The sequence below is a fragment of the Hevea brasiliensis genome, chromosome 13 (genome assembly GCF_030052815.1).
Source record: "Hevea brasiliensis isolate MT/VB/25A 57/8 chromosome 13, ASM3005281v1, whole genome shotgun sequence".
In the NCBI taxonomy this organism is placed as follows: domain Eukaryota; kingdom Viridiplantae; phylum Streptophyta; class Magnoliopsida; order Malpighiales; family Euphorbiaceae; genus Hevea; species Hevea brasiliensis.
Genome location: NC_079505.1, coordinates 79,312,692 through 79,332,161, shown reverse-complemented (window position 1 = coordinate 79,332,161; position 19,470 = coordinate 79,312,692). Strand labels below are relative to the sequence as shown.

At 32.4% G+C, this 19,470-nt stretch overlaps 2 protein-coding genes across 4 annotated transcripts; both read left to right on the top strand.

Moving 5' to 3' along the window:
- Positions 1-3,057: 3,057 nt before the first annotated feature.
- Positions 3,058-6,453, top strand: LOC110660739 (uncharacterized). 3 transcript variants are annotated; one of them, XM_021819140.2, is made up of 6 exons: positions 3,065-3,510; positions 3,610-3,713; positions 4,539-4,636; positions 4,967-5,178; positions 5,818-5,867; positions 6,122-6,453. In XM_021819140.2, the coding sequence occupies exons 1-6, from the start codon at positions 3,129-3,131 to the stop codon at positions 6,170-6,172; spliced, it is 897 nt and encodes a 298-aa protein (XP_021674832.2). In that variant the 5' UTR covers positions 3,065-3,128; the 3' UTR covers positions 6,173-6,453. The 3 variants fall into 3 exon arrangements, with proteins under 3 accessions (XP_021674833.2, XP_021674835.2, XP_021674832.2); XM_021819141.2 differs by lacking the exons at positions 5,818-5,867; positions 6,122-6,453 and adding an exon at positions 5,284-5,799 and having other exon boundaries at positions 3,058-3,510; XM_021819143.2 differs by lacking the exon at positions 5,818-5,867 and having other exon boundaries at positions 3,061-3,510; positions 6,122-6,268.
- A 9,369-nt stretch (positions 6,454-15,822) lies between these two features.
- LOC131172204 (uncharacterized) lies at positions 15,823-16,230 on the top strand. Its single transcript, XM_058133155.1, has one exon. It carries the CDS (start codon positions 15,823-15,825, stop codon positions 16,228-16,230), a length of 408 nt encoding a protein of 135 aa, XP_057989138.1.
- The last annotated feature ends 3,240 nt before the right edge of the window (positions 16,231-19,470 follow it).

Sequence of the window (19,470 nt, the reverse complement as noted above, 5' to 3'; positions counted from 1 at the left end):
ACAAAAGTCTTCATGTTCCAAATATCTTCTAGATCAAACCACTCAATCTATACTGGACCTCAAAAGCAAATTAATCAACCGGCATCCATTAAAAAGAAACTGGGCATAACTCACAGAGTTCTAAGGCATTTCAGTTTCCCCTAAGTCAACGAACTTCTCAGTGCTCCGCACCCTCCAACCACACCAGACATGGATAATCAGCCAGATCACTTCCATCCAACACGGTTTACTGATTTACTATTACTATTTCTTCAAACCTGCAAAAAAACATAACCCAAAACCCTTTATACGCCCACAACCCAGATAAGGGATAGCCACCCAAAAGCTCTCTCTCTTTTGCATGATTTATTATTTTTTTTATTATTTTTTTTAAAACTCTCTTTTTTTTTAATGATAAAACTAAAAATAAAAAATAGTTTTTTTCTTTTTTTAATTATATATTTATATATATGCATACACTCAATCTTTTAGTACTGTTTATAGGAACAACAAGCATTAAAACCCTTCGCACCTTGTTGCGGATATTAAAATATTTATATTAAAAATATATTAACCTTGTTTTATAATAATATAAAATATTATATTTATATCTTATAAATATAATTATTATCTATTAATAGTTAATAATATTTAATATAAATTTAAATAAAATTAAAATTTAATCATTACATATATTATGTATTGAATATATATATATTCTAATTTAAGATCAATTAATATTAATAATATACTATTAATTATTTTCTTAGTATAATAAATTGAACAAAGTATAATTTGATAATATAGAGTTTAGTAATTAAAAAAAAAATAATAATAACACTTATTAAAAAAGTGAATTGATTAATCTATCTAAAAAAGCAAAACATTATTCTTATAGTAATTCATCGAATATTTAAAAGTAAAGTATATTCATATTATTTTTAAAGATTTTTAATTATTAAAAAATAAGTTAAATATATTACAATTAAATTAAATTTTAAGAACAAAGTAAATTTAAGTATTTATTACTTATAAATTAAATTTACATAATTTAATAGATTAACAACTCTAAATAGATACTATAAAAAAGTTTATATATATATATATTTTAATATTTTCTAGATGATCATAATAATAATAATAATAATAATAATAATAATAATCAAAATCTTACTATTTTAAAATAGTGTTTATAGAGAAAAAAAAAATTAAAAAAGGTGTAATAAATGTTATTAAAATAAATCAATAATTTTTTGTCATCATACTTTCCTGTATTGATATGAAAATCTTAATAATATTGATTTATAAAATAAAATTTATTTTATTATAAAATAAATCACCTTAACATTAGTTAAATAAAGATAATAATGATTAAAGCAAATTTAATAATTAAATAATTAAAAAAAATTAAAAAGAAAATAATATAAAAAATAGTAAAAAATTAATTTGAATCAGTATATGAACACTGATGTAGTTTCAAATTTAAATAAATAGAAATTTAAAAATTTAAATAGTAAAATAAAATACCTAAATTAAAATTAAAAGATAATTGGGAAAGAAAAAAAAGTGTGGCATGTCAACAAATTTTAAGATATATAATGTAAAAATTGAAAAGGAAGTTTTTACTTTTAACAATAAAACAAAAAATTAAAAATAAAAACACCAAAAATAGAAAACCACATCATGATAAGATCATTAATATCCTTAGATCAGTAAATTTCATTTTATTAAAATAAAATTATTTTAATGAAAATAATAATTAAATAATTTAAAAGTAATTAAAATTAAAATAAAAAGTTGAAATTATATATATTGGGGTGTTGTTTGGAAAAGGTGGGAGGGTGGCTGAAATTAGGGGTGAGCAATCGGTTCAAACCGAACCGAATCGAATTAAATTATAAAAATTAAACCGTCAATTTTAGAAATCGAATAGAACCAAAATTGGTGAAAAATCGAATCGAACCGAACCGCTTTATTTCGGTTCGATTTTATTTAAACAGATCGGTTTGATTTTTGATTGATTTTTTAATTTAGACTTGATTTTTAAATTATTTGGTCTAATTTTAACTTTGGTTTGAACCTAATAACCATTAATCAATGAAATTAAACAATTAATATATATAAAATTAAATATAATTCATAAATTTTCCATAAAAAAAATTAATTCAAAAATCGATTCGGTTCGATTTGACTATATAAATCATTATTCGGTTCGGTTCGGTTTAACCGATTTTTTTATCTTCAAAATCGAACCGAACCGAAATAACTGAAATTTTTATAAATTAAAAACGAACCAAACCGATTAAATTTTAAAACTGAACCAATTAAACCGAATTGACACGATTCAATTCGATTTTTTGATTTAAACCAAATTCTGTCGTCCCTGGCCGAAATGGGAAAAGGAAAAATATGAGGTGGGGTGATGTGTTTAAAAAAAAAAAAAAGAAAAGGTTTACTGTTTCGATGAACATTAACTAGCTTCTTATACATTTTGTAAAAATAATTTTTTAGCCTTTCAACTTGAATGACAGGACTTTATATGTGACATCAATAAATTTTACTTTTTTTTAATATTCATTTCATTTATATTAGACTATTCTTATTAATTACTTTAACTGTAAAAGATTATATTTATTATTAAAAATTAATTTAAATAAGAACATATTAAAAAAATAATAGATTAACTACATTTGAAAAAAGAATTAAATTATAATTTAAAATGAATGTAAAAATTTATTTTTGTAAAATAGGAAAAATAACAATCTTTATTATTAATTAATTAAATTTTATAAAATAAAATAAAATTAACAACCCGCAAGGATAATTTCACTTTTGATAAACTAAAGCTTGTGCTTCAATTTGTTTTGGCAATTAAGCAAAAATAATTGATTTTCCATAGTCTTACAATTAACTTCATTTAGGATAAAGTTGAATATGAAAAAAAAAAAGTTGCATTAACTAAAAAAATCGTTTAACATGAACATGAATATGTTTTTTATTAGTGTTATTGCAAAACCTTAAATACAATAAACGGCGTCGTTATGCCTTTCAATTGTTAACGACGACGTTTCTACGAGAAGAAAGAAGATAAAGAACTAAAAGAGATGAAATGAAAAACCGAGCCTCGCCAGTAAAGAAGCGGAGCGGAAATGGAAGATATATGGAAAAGAGCGAAGCTCTACGCAGAAGAAGCGGCAAAAAAGTCCCAAACCCTAACCTCAACCAACAAAATCGCTGATCTAGTCGCCGAGACCGCTAAGAAATCCAAAGAACTCGCATTGGAAGCTTCGAAGAAAGCCGATCAACTAAAAGTCGCCGCTCTGAAGCAAGCCGATCAGATCCAAATCAAGTCCATTTCAGATATCATCCCTCCTCAGCTCTCTTCTCTCTCGATTGTGAATTCTTCTTCTTCTTCTTCGGTGTCTGCGGCTTCGGATCTCGAAGAGCTTCAGAAGTTTGGAATTACAGATGATTTGAGAGATTTTGTTAAGGGACTGACTTCCAATACATTCCAAAACTTTCCAATTCAAGGTACTTGGATTAATATGAAAATTTCATTTCACCTTCTTCGTTAGTTTGATCTTTGTTTTGGTCAGTAGAAGAATTTTATGATGATGAATAATGGTGCAGATGAAGCTGAGGCGTCTGATGTGCAGACTACGGCGTCGAATGTACGGAAAGATCTTAATGAGTGGCAGGAGAGGCATGCCACTCTTGTTCTTACTAATGTAAAGGTAATTTTGTGCTCAAACATTAGTGGTTCTCGTTTTGTGTAGTTAAGTATTTGATCAGGCAAATTATAGATATATTATTGCTGGAACAATAATTTGAATTTGCTTTTTACAATCATGTTACTATTATTAGACAAAATGCTGCAGCGGTTATTGGGTTTCTGACATCTATTTTTTGAAGCTGCATAATGCTATAGCACCTGTCTCCTCAAAACTCAACTTGTTGATGTTTCTCTCTAATTTGCTAAAGATTTTTGCTTCACCATATATGCTTGGTTTCACTTTTGGATTTGTTAATGTAAATTTCATAGGAAAGTAGTTTATTTCAGTTTCTATTCTGTGATAGCTTAGAGATTGATGTGAAGAGAAGAGCAAAAAGCATGAATTTAAAGAAAAGAAAGAGAATATGGCTGTACCAGAAAGATGATATGTATAACAGTTTTTGTTTTATTACTTGCTAAAGGTAGCACAAAACATTTTCTTGTAGCTTATCAATCATGGTTCATATCCGTCTTGGTATTATTGTCAGTTCTCTCATTTAACTCTGGGCTATGTTTTGTTACTCTATCATATCATTTGCTGCTTATTTATTTATTTTTTTAACTTTGGTTTCTCTTTGTTGCATATTAATATTGTTGCTTGTAGGGAAAGATATTAATATTGTGCTTGTATTTCTTTTTGCATCAGAATTTGTGATTCAAAGATGGAGTTTATAATTTACAATTGCATGGCGAGATTTTCATTTTGTCATTCAATGTTTTGAATTGTACTCTCTAAATAGTGTTGGCATATATATATATATTTTTTGTGATGATTATACTGATGCAGCAAATCTCGAAGCTAAGATATGAATTATGCCCACGTGTGATGAAGGAAAGGAGATTCTGGAGGATTTATTTTACGCTTCTGAGCACTCATGTTGCACCGTACGTGTCTTTTACTTGAGTTCTATTGTACTTTATTAACTTTCTACATTCATGATTTGAAGAAAGATGTTCATTGACGGACACATGATTGTGTATTTAATGTTGAATAGTAGTTTGAAGTTGCATGTGCTAAAAAAGATTTTACTAACAAGCATGACTTAATGGGGAACATCAGTGTGAATATACTGTGCTTTTGGATGTTTTACTTGAAAATTGGAAATTTTCCTACCAAGAGAAGAGGGATCTGTCTGTTAATCTGTCTGTAAAGAAGAAAGATTCTTGTTCAATTAACAGAGTAGGCTTGTCTTTCTCTTGGTTGTTAAAACTCAGGTACGAGAAGCAGTATATGGAGGAGATCAAGTGCAAAGCAGAAGAGCAGATAAAAGATGAAAAATCGACTCAAAGTGCATTATCTGGAGAGAATTCTAGGTCTGAGGTGACAGAAAAGAACCTGAAAAGCAAGATATCAACTGCATCATCAGCTGAGCAGGACCTGGACACTTTTCTTTTGGGAGATCTTGAAGAAAGTGATGGGGGTGCAGGTATATTATTTGAACACTTAATTGCTATGCCATATATTTCTGTTGATGGTGAGTTATGGCACATTTTCTAGTGAACAACTAAGCATATCTATTGCCCACATGCAGCTTGGTCCACATCTTGGATTATTGCTGCTTGTATGTTGAATGATGAATATGGCATCATAACATGGAGCATGGCTATAATGACAATGTGATGAAAATAAGTTGGTATGCTGAAATATGCACATACATTGTCTCAAGTTATTGAAAGTTGAAATCCTAGAAGGCTAGAATGCCCTCATAATTAGAAGCTCAGATTTCAAATGCATTGGACAAATTTTTCAATTTCAAAATGGACATGGTATGGATTAGACTCCTAAAAGCAACACTGATATCCCATAATCAAATGCTTGAAATCCTTTTTGGTTTTTATAGTCCGGTGCACTGCATTGTGTTAATCGATGTGTAATCCTTTGTCAAGGTGCAAACTTTGTTTTGCAGAACATTCAGTTGGGTTTGATAATTCGTGAATGTACTGGCTTATGTGGAATAGGCAAAGAACTCAGACCTCACATAATTCATTAGAAATGATACATTAACTGGAGTTACCGTTATATTATCATATCTTCAAAGTTTTCTTTTTATGTACATTCTTTTCAGATGATGGCGATAGCAACTTTGATGATGATTTTGACAAGATTGACAATTGTGTAAGTTTATCTTGTTCACTCATTTTACTGCTAGGTTTGGTTTAGTTAAAATATAAATTTTGGTTATTTCAGTTTATGAAATTTTCAAACTGAACTAATTGATTGCACAACCCTACTCAGCAAACTAAACTTGCAAGTTACTCACAGGTTTTGCCCTGATGGTTTTAAGAAATTGACATGGTAGTCTGCAGCACTTATCCAAAATTACTGTACCGTGCATTGATCAGTTTTTTTTTTTTGGTGTTCATTTGCAGGATATTGAGGATGAGAAACATTTGAAGCAAGCAACTGCTGCAACTGGTTAGATTTAAGAGATTGTGAAGTAAAAAGGAGAAACTTAATTTTATAAAGGATGGGAGAATGGGGCTGCGAAGAGAAAATGCAAGCAGTTGCTGTACGTAAAAAATATACAAGCACACGTGAAGAAGTTTGCAAAAAATGTCATTTTGGCGGAGTATATATATGTTGCTCATTTGCTTTCTTTCATTTATTTTAATATTCGAACATCAAGGAGTTACGATGCCTGTTTGTTGAGGTCAAAACCTTGGTATGCCTTGTACAGATTTCCTGATTCAGTTTTTTTTTTCTTTTTTTTTTTTTTTTCTTTTTATCTTTGTTGAATCATTTCCTGATTCAGTTTAATATGATAAAAATATATTGACGCCTTAAGGTGTAAAGTCATCTAACTACATTGAAGATGATGGTTGTATGCTGGAATAATGCATATCCCAACCTGAGAAACCAAATGTTACGGTTAATGGATCGGAGAAGTAGCAAGGTCCTACTTACAACTATTTGCTTACTAGCCTAGCAAATCCAGCTAACGATATCGAGAGTTTAACATTGGCAAAAATTATCATATCTAAATTTATTATAATTAATTATTTTAATATTTAAATTTATTTTAAATACCATTAAAATTTATCTTAAATTTTATAATGCTCTAACTTGATATATTATTCGAATTTATCTTAAATTATGATACAATGTTTGGATTGAGAGATTTGAATTTGAATTTGGATTAAATGCATCATTTGAAAATTTTAAATGAAAATAGATTTAGTCCAAATCTCATGTATTCTGACAAGTTTAAAAACTAAATTTAAAATAACTACTTTTATTGTGTTATTTAAATTAATCTTATTACAATTTTTAAGTACTTTTATGAAATTTTTTTTATAGATTAAATAAAAAATTTTAAAATTTATGAATTACAAATTCTAAATTTTAAATCAAACATTTAAAATTCAAAATTTAAATTTAAATTTTAAAATCCAAACACAATTTGTAACATCTTGAATTTTTAAATAATTATTTTATGTCTAGTTATATGAATTTTGACTGGTTTGGCAGGCTTAGGAGAGGCAGTATGATGTTATTGTGATGTGAGCCTAAGGCCATTGGATTTAAAAGTGTGATTTGAATCACTTTGCAGGTTGAGTAGGTCCTAAGTATAGGAGAAATTTTATCCGATTTTCGGCGTAAATTAGAGTGTCTTTTGACTCTCTAAATTCTTATTTTGTATTAGAGCTAACAAATTCATTAATATAATTGTTTAGGTGAGCAGTATAGCCATCTTCCTCCACTCAGCTGGCCCAGTAGTCTACGGTGTACTGTGAGTAGATATTGATTTTAGTTATAATTTCAATATTATTATATTCAAAGCATGTTCATGCATCACTTATGTCACGACCCAACCTATGGGCCTAGGATTAAAGCCCCGAGGCCGTAATAAGCCTAACTGCTCATTTACCAAATTCTAAGGCCCATTTGGGCCCAATTTCAAGAAAACAAAAAATGGACTTTCCAACGGGAGTTTTTGACTCACTCGACTGTAAACACAATATATAGTCATTTGGGAGCTCCCCTCCACATACTCATCAACATAAAAATAAATGGAAGCTCCCTCATCCAATCCATAAAACATTCATAGCTTATTAAGTTTACAGTCCCAAAATAATAATTTAGTTTATAGACCCAAATCAAATAAACATTTCTAACACATGGAAATTCTAAGATTTAACAAGTTTATACAAATAATTGACTGCGAGGGAGAAAGCGAGTTAACCTCAAAAATATCCTCAAAATTTTTGAACAGAGTGAGCGTTCGACTCAGAGTAAAATATCAATTTTAACCATAATCTCTATAACTATCTAAAACTAATGCAACTGGAATGAAGTGCAACATTAGCAATAAATTCACATCATAGCATCAAAAGGTAATTTGGAGCACTCACACACCTGTAGTATCAATCATAACATATGGAAGTGATCCCTATACTCTCTTAAATCCAACTGGTGATTACTCAAGCTCGGACTTCCACTTAATAACCAAATCGAGGATCCCAACCAATTACTCAAGCCGTGACTACCCCTTGAAGGATCGGGTCACTCAAGCGTGACTACCCCGCCCTATCTATAGTCCACACCACATCACACGCACGCCAACACACGCCCAAATTACCACAACAACATCCATGGCACATCAACTATGAATGCAACATAAATCGTGCCTAGAGTTTAACTACATAAATATATGCATATAAGTGATGCATGGGCATGCTTGAACATATAATAATATCGAAATTACAATTAAAATTAATATTCTACTCACGCACTTGACGATGGTCAGAGGAAGAAGGCTCACTGACAATTTTATTACAATCATTTAATAAATTTGACTCAATACAAACAAAGAAAAGACCAATACGTCCTAAGTCGTAAATCCGACAGAGTCTCCCCTATACCTAGGACCTACCCAACCTGCAAAAGGGCTCAAAATACACTTCTATACTCACAATCCATATATCCACAACTCAATCACATCACACAGCCCCTCCTGGGCCCATCAAATCAATCATCCATCACAATATGTAAAATTTCAATTTAGTCCCTATAATTGACCATTTTTGCCAAATCACTCTAAAAATTCTAAAACTTTGCCTTGGTCCTTAGCAATATTACTAAGCTATTGCAAAAAGAATCATAATTTTTAAGCTACCAAGAATATTTTACGGATTTTTAATCCTATTTAAGCACTAGAAAATTATGAAAAAGCAAGGTTGACGTCGACAATGGGACCGAATTTCCAAATCGAGGATACCTACACGAAGCCCATAACACGGGGTTAGTAAATAAATTTTCAATTTTCTAAGCTCATTTAATGCTCGGAAAAACAGGACCCATCGAAAACGGTGTCGAAAAATTCAAAATTTATGTCGTTGCTAAGCTCTCGACGAGTGTAGCGTCTGGTAGCCTCGGTTTTCGTGATTCACAAATCTAGCCCAAAAGTCGGTGGGCTAAAAACTTCTCGAGCAAAAATTGGACAAACCGCTCGATGGATTTGGCGTTCTTGGTGTCTATGGAAAGCTCTGTAGATGATTTTAGACACAAGACCCAATTGGTGGCCGGATCGACCGATTTTGGCGGAAAGCCAAACATCGCCGTAGGGAGGAGCGTTCGCGCGGAGGAGGAGAGAGAAAAAGAGAGAAAAGGAAAGGGGAAGAAAAAGGGACGAAGGAAAAGGTCCGATTCGACGATCCGGTTCTATTCGTATACAAAATTTTGAATTTTTACTGACCCAACGAGGTCCAAAATTTCAAAAATTTCAGAAAACTCAGAAAAATACATAGACTCCAAATATATTTTTAGTTTTGCCACGTGGTCTTTAAATTATATTTTAAAAATCATCAAAGTTTATATTTTCGGAAAATCGAACCCGATTTTTAAAATCCGAAAAATCTCAAAAAAAATCCTAAAATTTAAATAAAATTAAAATACCAAAAATGCTCATAAAATTTAAAATTTTGGGGTGTTACAACTTATGCATATATGTATGTGGTAAATACTAAGCACGCTTTATATTGCATTTGTTATTGATGATATTACTGTGATTGTTGTTTTATGGTGATCTGAAGCTGTGTGTGTGAGTGGGTGTGTACGTAGCGTGTATATGGATATGGGTAGGACGGGTAGACGCGGCTGGAGCTTGACTTACTAGGACCTGATCCTTTTTATGGATAAGTCGGAATAGGTATGGCTTTGAGTTGATCTCGCTGGCCCCCGCATTTGGATATTAAGAGAAAGTCCGGCTTTGAGTTGATCTCGCTGGCAGAGGTTGGAACTAAGAGAGTTGTATAGGGGATCAGCTCCCATATATATGTGTGTAAGTATGGATGTGATACACGGGTGTGTGAGTACTTCAGATTGCTTTTTGTGTGATTATGACTTGACTTGTTTGAATTGTGTGAAGGTGTTGCATTAATTCTTAAGGATGCACTAGACTTAGGTAGTTATAGAAATTATATATAAAATCAATATTTTACTCTATGAGTCGAACGCTCACTCTTGTTCACCTTATTTTTTTAGGTTACAAGAGAACTTTTCTTTGTCATTAACCTGCTTTCTTCCTCGCATGTCCATTAGTTGCTATTTTCGTATTCCTTGTTGTTTATTTTGAAATCTAGATCTCCGCATGTATTAGAAATATTTTATTTGGTATGGGACTATAAAAGAATATTTATTTTGGAATTGTAAACTTATTAATATATGCATGTGGAATGAGTGGATGGATAAGGGAGTTGGACTCCTATTTGATCTTATATTGAGTTATTGATGATTGTGAGGGAAAGCTGAGCTCTCCATATACATATATATATATTCTGATCACAGGTTGAGTGAGTTAAAAACTCCCCGTTAGATGGTTCAGTTTATAGCCAGACTCTGTCCGATTAATTTCTTGAAATGGGCTTGTATATGGGCTTCAAGATTGGGCTAATGAATAGTTAAGCTTACTACGGGCTTTGAAGGCCTTATGTTTAGGGATTAAAAAAGGGGTCTTGTTAGGAGGTCACATGTGGAGTATAGGTTCCTGTTTATTCTTCTTTTGCAATTCCTTGTTTCTAGATTCTGCGTTATTCCTTGGATAGTGTAAGAGTACTTCAGTTTGGTGTCTCAGTTTTCGTGGAGTACATGGTGATGTGAAATAGAGTTGGTAGGCATGTTGAGGTCTGCCATGAGGATACATACTCTAAGAAATGCTATGTTTCTATCAGTATGGGTTTAAGTGGCGTGCCTAATTGGTGCAAGGCACGAGGACATAAAGTTGATTTTTGGTAGTATAGTTGCTTTAGATGGGAGTGAGGGTACCATTGCTGGCAGTCATCAGTAGATAGCCCAGTTAGAATACGTTTATGGTATCATTGGGTTCAAAAGGGATAAGAGATTAGGAAACCTATCTGTTTGGATGTATCATAGTAACTATGCAATATTCTTGATGTTTGTACTGTAAGCTGCAAATTACAGTACCAACATGGGATTATTGTGTAGAGTTGCATGCTTCCCTGTAGTTAGGGGTGGCCACGGTCCGGCTTTGAACCAGAACCGATTTGGTCAAAACTAGACCAAAACAGGTCAAAACGGAATTGGCTTCGAACCGGACCGAAATCATCCTTCTGCGGTTTGGTTCAAGTTCATATTTTTTAAGAATCGTGAACTGGCGGTTCCGAACCGGATTGAGCCGACAATTTCGAACCGGATTAAACCGGTGATTTAAATATAAAAAAATTCAATAAATATGTTACGTCACTCCTAATTCATTTATATATATCATTAATTCTCTACACAATTATTCTCTGCATTTTCTTCAATTCTTAATATTTTTTCAATTTTTCTCAAATTCTCTAAATAATTATTTTCTACACTCATTTTAATTTTCAATACTCTCTCAATTTTCCTACTTTATTATTTTATATACTTATTGAAATTTTTAATACTATCTCAATTACTTTGTTATTACTTTAAATCCTCAATAAAATTTCCAATACCCTCTATTTTAATTTTTTTTCTCTTTTATAATTTTTAATTATCAATTATTATATAATTTTTAAAGAAAGGCAAGTAATAGAACTATAAATTTTTATTCCTCTAAATCCTAAAGGGATATATAGGCAAAATTAAATTCATACACTTTTTGCTAATTTCTTTAAAAAAAAATTAATTTTATCTCTAGTTTTTTAATCAGGGTCAAGTCTTTATTTATTAAATTTTTCTTAAAGATAATTATTTTCTTTTTTTTTCTTATTTTATTTTGATTGAAATATTTCTAAGAAAAATTAAAATATTTTTACAAATATAACTTAAATTTTGAATCAATAAAATTTTTCTCTAATTTTTTTTTGTCTAAGCTACCCTTAAACCATCCCTAAACCGCTTTCAAACCGTCCTCCAAACTGTTTTGAACCGTTCTTTTTCGAACCGCCCTTCAAACCGTTTTAAACTGGGGCTCAAACCGGAACCGGCGGTTTAGGAACCGTCTTCCAAACCGTCCCCTGGCGGTTTGGTTCAGGTTCATGAATTTATTGAACCTAAGCCGGCGGTTCAGGAGCCGTAACCGGTGGTTCCTGAACCGTGGCCACCCCTACCTATAGTATTCCATGATGAGGATGTTTGCAGATAGTCTCTATTTTGGTACAGTTATGCCAGAACATAGTTCTATTTCTGCACAAGGGATTGAAAATCCTAGTTAGAGATTTATGACCCTTGAGATAGAATATCAAAGGTCACAGTTGGGTGATAACTAGAGTCAGTAACTCAATTATCTTAACTTGAGCGTAGAGTTATAGCATAAGTGGCACGAGACTAGAGGTTTTTAGTATGATTGCAGTGTAATGATGATACCTACTTAGTGAAATCAGCTAGTCTCAGGTATGAGATCATTGGCAGTATTGGTGTTACGGTGGACGTATTGCCTAAAGTTTAATGAAGATAGCACCTCCTTTGTGTGACAGTGGAGCATAAGTACGGCTCTACTCCCTAAAGGAGATTGGAGGTTATGGATAATATTCGTAGCCTACGAAGTGGCATTCTAAGAAAGTTTGCAATATAAAAAGAGAGCAGATAGCTTTGTATAGTTATGGTAATACTATAGAGGTAGTACCTCCCTTGCAGTCAGTTATGCTACAACGTATGGTAATGTCTTCTCAGGAGAGACAGAAGAGTACCACTAATATAATGATCTGTGAAATGATGTCCTAAATGGGACTGTAGTGTGATAAAAAATAGTGGCTCAGGTACCCCCCCTTAGGGAGAGTACAATTTTCGTTTTAAGGATCATAAGAGATCAAATCATGATGGATGCAGAGCTTTGGAGTAGTAAGGAAAAAAGGGGATCCTATAGATTCCTTCCTTGATGTATTAGAGGGTAGTTTGTAACTAAGCAGAGGAAAAGACAATGACTGCAAGTCAATGAGAATAAGTAATAGAATGTCAATAGATAAAAGGAATTATAGAAATGAAATTTTGGATAGTTGGTTTCAGATATAACAGGAGAGAAATTCGAATAGCAGTGAAAGTGCTAATCAAAGTGGTCGAAAGACCAATTCTGTGTAGTATAAAGGTGAATATGACCTAGTATAGACACTAAAAAGTACAGTTATCTAGCATACCTGTCAGGTTAATAAGAAGAATGGAGCTAAGGAATAAAGTAATTAAGGTTCTATATTGGATACGATAAAAGAGATGAATTAAAGAGCAAATCGAAGAGCCAAGAATATGACAAGATTAGGAAGATTAAAGTGAGATATAAAGTACATAAAGTGCCATATTGAGCAAGGTAAATAGGATGAACTAAAAGGTAATATTAGAAATCCCAGAACGAGATTACATGAGTGAAGATGGCTATCAAAATATAGAATCCAAAAGTATAAGACTTAGAGCAGGTTGTAGTTCAGGCAGTGTCAGGAGCCAAAACATGGAGTTCAAAGTTGTAGGAAATGGATCAAACTCTGTTTATTCTTATTTCACAAGATGGAGTAGGTAGCAATGGGATAAGATCTATTTAAACTTCTAACAGTATAAGGAAAGTTAGTTAAGGAATGCAACCAGAGTAAGCAAAAGTTATAGGATGTACAATGGTGCCTTGAACTGTCCTATCAGGCAAAGGAGTGAATTAATAAGTATTAAGTTAAATAAAAGTAAATCTAATGGTTCAAATAGGCATGACGAAAAAAAAGGATGGTGAAAAATGGCAGTTATGGGGTTTGCGATGAAGGGTTAGATAAGCATTTTCAGTATAACCAATGGGGTCACTTTATAAGAAAACATGAATAATAGTATGATAATATGTAGCAGAACGCTAGTAAAAGTCAGGATAGGACAAGATAGGTATAGATGTAATTATAAGTTATTAAGAAGTACATAGATTAGAGAAGTGATTATTGATAAGATTGGAGTAGATCTAAAAGAATATATTAGTGCTTTGTCTTCCAAAATATAACCAAGTATAAGGAGCATTAGACAAATAATAATAAGTATGGAGGACAAATGGAGAAAAAAAAAAAAGAGATAGTAAATCTTAAGATGATATGTCAACCAATAGATGGTACAATAGAAGGATGGTTGCGGCTGATATCTTATAAAAAAGATGATAAAATTTCAAGAAGAAGACTTAATAAGCAAGAAAAATTGTGTTGAGGTGACCTAGTATTTAAGAATGTGGTAGGCGCCAGTCCGTACACATTCTCCTTAAAAGGAAATGATGGTGAGTGTGTAGCTAATGTTAAGTATGAAAGGACAATCAGAGTAGTGACAGGAGTAAATCGAGTTAGTTAACAAGGTTTGCAACACCCCCCCCCCTGAACTATAAGCTGGAGGAAGTACTATTTGTGGATGAGTTTCAGTGGATGAAACTGTTGTTGATGGGTAAATTTGAGGCTAAAGTTTGGAGAGCCAGGGGCATTATATGTGGTTATATTAAGGAGAACGAATACATGAAATATTTTGTCTGGAATTATAGCTTAGTACACATTTTCCACATTATGTTAGTTCAAGTGGAACTTATAGTTTCAAGGGCTCCTATCTAACCATGATGAGCGATTTCCTATAAAGGGCAATAGGGAATGATAATGTTCTGATAGTCAAGTTGGGAAAGGAGATACGAGAAGAATTTTCTATGGTCAATTACAAGTGTTACTTAATGTGAAGGATGTGCCAGTACGAGCCAATTGTAATCTTAAAAGTCTAAAAGTAATGGAACTAGTAATCAAGATAAGACTAAGAAATAAAAAGAATGTTGAAGTTGATGATGTGATGGACATCCTTAAAGGAAAAAGGTATAAGGGTGAGAGAGGATGAAGGTTAAAGAATAAGTACAGTAAGTTGAAAAGATATCAACAATAGCAGAAATAGGGAAAGGAAGTGGATAAGATCCAAAGGACAGGAGAAACGCTCATTAGAGTTGGTTACAATGATAAGAATAAGGAGGAATAAGTATGCTAGGGACACACTAAGGGATGTTTAAAATAAGTTATGGTGAGATGATAGATTAAAGGAGTAGTGAAGCCTCGATCTAAGTGCCATTGTGTCAGAAATTACGTCATATAATAAGAAGCTTTAGGAAGCAGTCAAGATACTTCCATTACAGAGGAGTGGGAAATGATAAAGTCGCATTAACTGGGTTATTAGGGAATGCAAATACTTTTGTTATAGAGGAGAAGAGACCCAGTTCACTTTCCAATGTTGATAGATAGTTTAGGGTATATTTGGCACTTGAATGGAACTCTACATGACTAGTTACATAAGATTGACAGGAGTTGGTCTAAGGACCTTAGTAATGACACAAAGTAGATTGGAAATTCAAAGTATCATGGGGAATGAGAAGATGCATAGGTGTTGACCATTGAGGTCATAGGATAAGTAAATATTTCAAATGAGATGCATATGATAGGTGCTACAGGAAAGCATTGCATAGGATAAGGAACATAAGTCACGTCTTTGGAGAGCAGAGATTATTGAAATAGAGGAATGGGGACTAAAGTAACTAAGAGATATGTTAGCGCATAATGAAAGTGAGGTAAGCGCCAAAGTTGATTGAAGTTATGAGATATCAAGTCATGCACAGTGGAGTTATAGTGACTATTAGAGATGTCAAAAAAAGGTAAACGAGTAGTCAGATATAATGGTTTATTCTCAGAAGGAGGACGATAGCTGGCGTATTACAATAGCGGCAGATAGATGTAAAACGTTTTTAACCATCTATGGAAAACCAAGGCGAAAAGATATAGAATTTGTAATGAGTGACTATGTATTCTTGAAGGTTTATCCTATGAAAGAGGTTATGAGATTTAGAAAGAAAAGCAAGTTCGCACCTCGTTACATAGGACCTTTTGAGATCACGGATAAAGTGGGAGCAATTGCCTATCAGTTGGAATTGCCACCAAACCTTTTTCATGTCCACCCATTATTTTATATTTTCATGCTTAGGAAGTACGTTTCCGATCGTTCTCATGTGCTGCAACCAAACACAGTAGAGTTAAATGAGAATTTGATCTTTGAAGAGCAGCCAATAGCCATATTAGACTATTAGAGGAGATAGCTTCGATCAAGGCATATCCCTATGATTAGATCTATGGAGGAGTCAATCTGTGAAGGAATACACTTAGGAGTCAGAGCGTGATATGCGCAGCAAGTACTTAAAAGTTTGATATGTAACTCTGTGTCATTATTCTGCCTTGTGTAAAATTCGAGGACGAATTTTCTATAAGAGGGGAAGAATGTAACACCCTGAATTTTTAAATAATTATTTTACGTGTAGTTATATGATTTTTGACTGGTTTGGCGGGCCTAGGAGAGGCATTATGATGTTATTATGGTGTGGGCCTGATGCCATTGGATTTAGAAGTGTGATTTGAACCACTTTGCAGGTTGAGTAGGTCCTAGATATAGGAGAAATTCTGCCAGATTTCCAGCATAAATTAGTATATCTTTTGACTCTCTAAATTCTTATTTTGTATTAGAGTTGACAAATTCATTAATATAGTTGTTTAGGTGAGCAGGGATAGCCATCTTCCTCCACTCAGCCGCCTCAGTAGTCTCTGGTGTTGTAACACTCTCACTTTAGCTAGTCTATGCATTCAACTGTTTCGGTGATTAATGTTGGTCCGGACAGTCGAAATGTCTGGAACTATATGTAAACTAGAGTGAGGAGTCGTAAATAACCCAAATAATGGTAAGGAAAAATTTAAGCATTGAAATACAACAAAGTTAAATGAGCCAGTGCCCCGGTAATGGGTGACCCAACTGGAAGCGACTGTAAAGACAGTTGTTGACCCTATACCTATAGGGGAACCTTGTGAAATAATTTCTGGGATGCCAGAGAAGAGTTACGGGGCCCTAGGTAGCATTAGAATGCCAAGAAAAGGTTAGGAGAATTTTTAAGATCGGTACAGACAGTTTTGGCTCTTTAAGCCAAACGGATGGCATTTTAGTCATTTTGCCTTCAGAGACGATTTTTGATCAACTTGTCAATTTATGTAAGTGAATTATATGACATAAAATATGAATAAATATTGATAAAAAAATTAATTAAAAATGAGTAGAAAAGAAAAGAAAAGAAAAGAAATTAAAATTTGAATTATGACATCATTATGATGTTATTAAAAAGGCCTCCACCAATCAAATTTCAACAAGCACACTTAAACCAATTAAAAAGGGAAAAATGAGTCAAAATTCAAAAAGAAATTTCTGGTTTCTTCCTCTTTTCCAGCTAAGACCCATCTCCCTTGCCAACCTCCATTGTTGTTCCATCTTCTCACTAGAAAAACTCTTGAAAATTCACCATAAAATCATAAGTTTCCTTCACCAAAACTCCTCCTCACACCTAGAGCAAGACTTGGGCAGCAAAAAGAAAGAGAAAAAGCGGAATTTTCAAGCCTTGGAAATTGGCTAATTCAAGGTTCGTACTAGCTTCTCTCTTCTTTTCCTTTCTAATGTTGAAATCAAAGTTAAGTATGAGTATATTTGAGTTGGATGTTAGTTAGCATGTGTTACATGAGATCACCAAATTAATAAGCTAGGGTTTGATATAAAAATTAGGAATTTAATGATATATTGATAAATTATTAATATTGAGACCAATTATGGACTAATTGAAGTGCATGGAATGTGAATTGTGGATGGTAGTAGTGTGGGAGGGTGGAATTGGGAGTGTTGTTCTTGTGTAGGGAATTCTGGACCTATAGTCCAGTGTGTTTAAATGAACATAAATAGAGCTAGATAGCTCCAATTAGTGTGAGACCAATTGGAGATGAAATTTAAGACCTTAAGCCACATTTTCCATGAAGAAACCCTGCCCAAAAAACCAACTTAAGTTGACCTAAAAATTGCCTCAATCTGGGTAACACACAAGCTATCCCTGGAAAATGACCAAATGAATTGACCATAACTCAGTGTAGAAATATCCAATTGACCTGAATTTTATATCAATATAAAGATTAGACAATTTAGAACAACTTTCATGAAGAACACCAATTCAGATTTTGAACTTAACCCATCTGAATTGCAAGCCAAAGTCAGGGTACCAAAACTGCCAGAACCAATTTAGCCCATAAATTCTGGGTAGAAAGCAATCCGGCCAGCCCTAAAAAAATGAGCATAACTTGAGCTAGAAAACTCAAAATGGAGTGATTCAAAAAGTGAATTAAAGAAGACACATAAAGGAACAACTTTTATGAAGACAAGTTGGCTAAATTATCACTGTAGCTTAGACCAATAGAACAATAAACATAGAATACAAAAACTGAATTTTTAAAAATAATTGTAAGAGGCTTTGAATTGCAATTAACAATCAATGCCAACAAACTTAGAACCCAAAATGTGATATAATTATGTATCTAAAATTTGTATACATATTATGTATAAAAAAGTCAACAAATTGAGTGAATAGTAACCCCAAAAACATAAGGAATGATAAAAAAAATTAAAGAAGCCATTATGATTGTTAATAAATATAATGTGATTAGTGAATTGTAATTTTTTGAATTTGAGTGACCCTAAAACATAGAAGAATGTTTTAAATACAATGGTACATGAGAATTATTGATGTGAATTGTGATCAATACAAATGTATAAATTGTGATGAGTGCATAAACTACGTATGAGTGTGATTCAGAAATTATGCTTCCATCTTAACGAGAATTAAAATGTTATAAAATATAAATAGAAAATATAATAAAATAATAAAACATAAGAACATTTAATAGTACTAGTGTGCCCATGTATTATCTAGACACGTGTGTCAAATTGGATAGATTGGCATGCCAATAAGGTATTGTTCGAGCAATACTGCGTAAGGCTTTATGCCTGTATTCATGGCTTTATACCCACACTCATGGCTTTTATGCCCGATTACTTGTTATTATGGCTTTTAGCCATACTGATATGTTATAATGGCTTTTTAGCCATACTGACTGCATACGTGGTTGACGTACTAAGCTTACATGTCCCATGGTATGACGGCCCGAGGCACCGAGATGCCCAATGCCCACGTCCCGCTTATCCAGTTTAGTCAGTCTGTCATAGGTTACTTGGACAGTGAAATTTGTTAAGAATAATGTGAATTAAATGAATGAATAAGAAAGAAACTAGAATTAGTTTTAAAATTTTGTTTACTATGCAATGAATCAAAATACCTAGAAATAAATTAGTGAAATGATAAGAAGATTTATAAAAAAAAAAAAGTAGAACGTAAATAAATATTACAAATGCGTCTCTTATAATAAATTAATACTAAATTTAATATTATTAAATAATTGAATGTTGTATATAT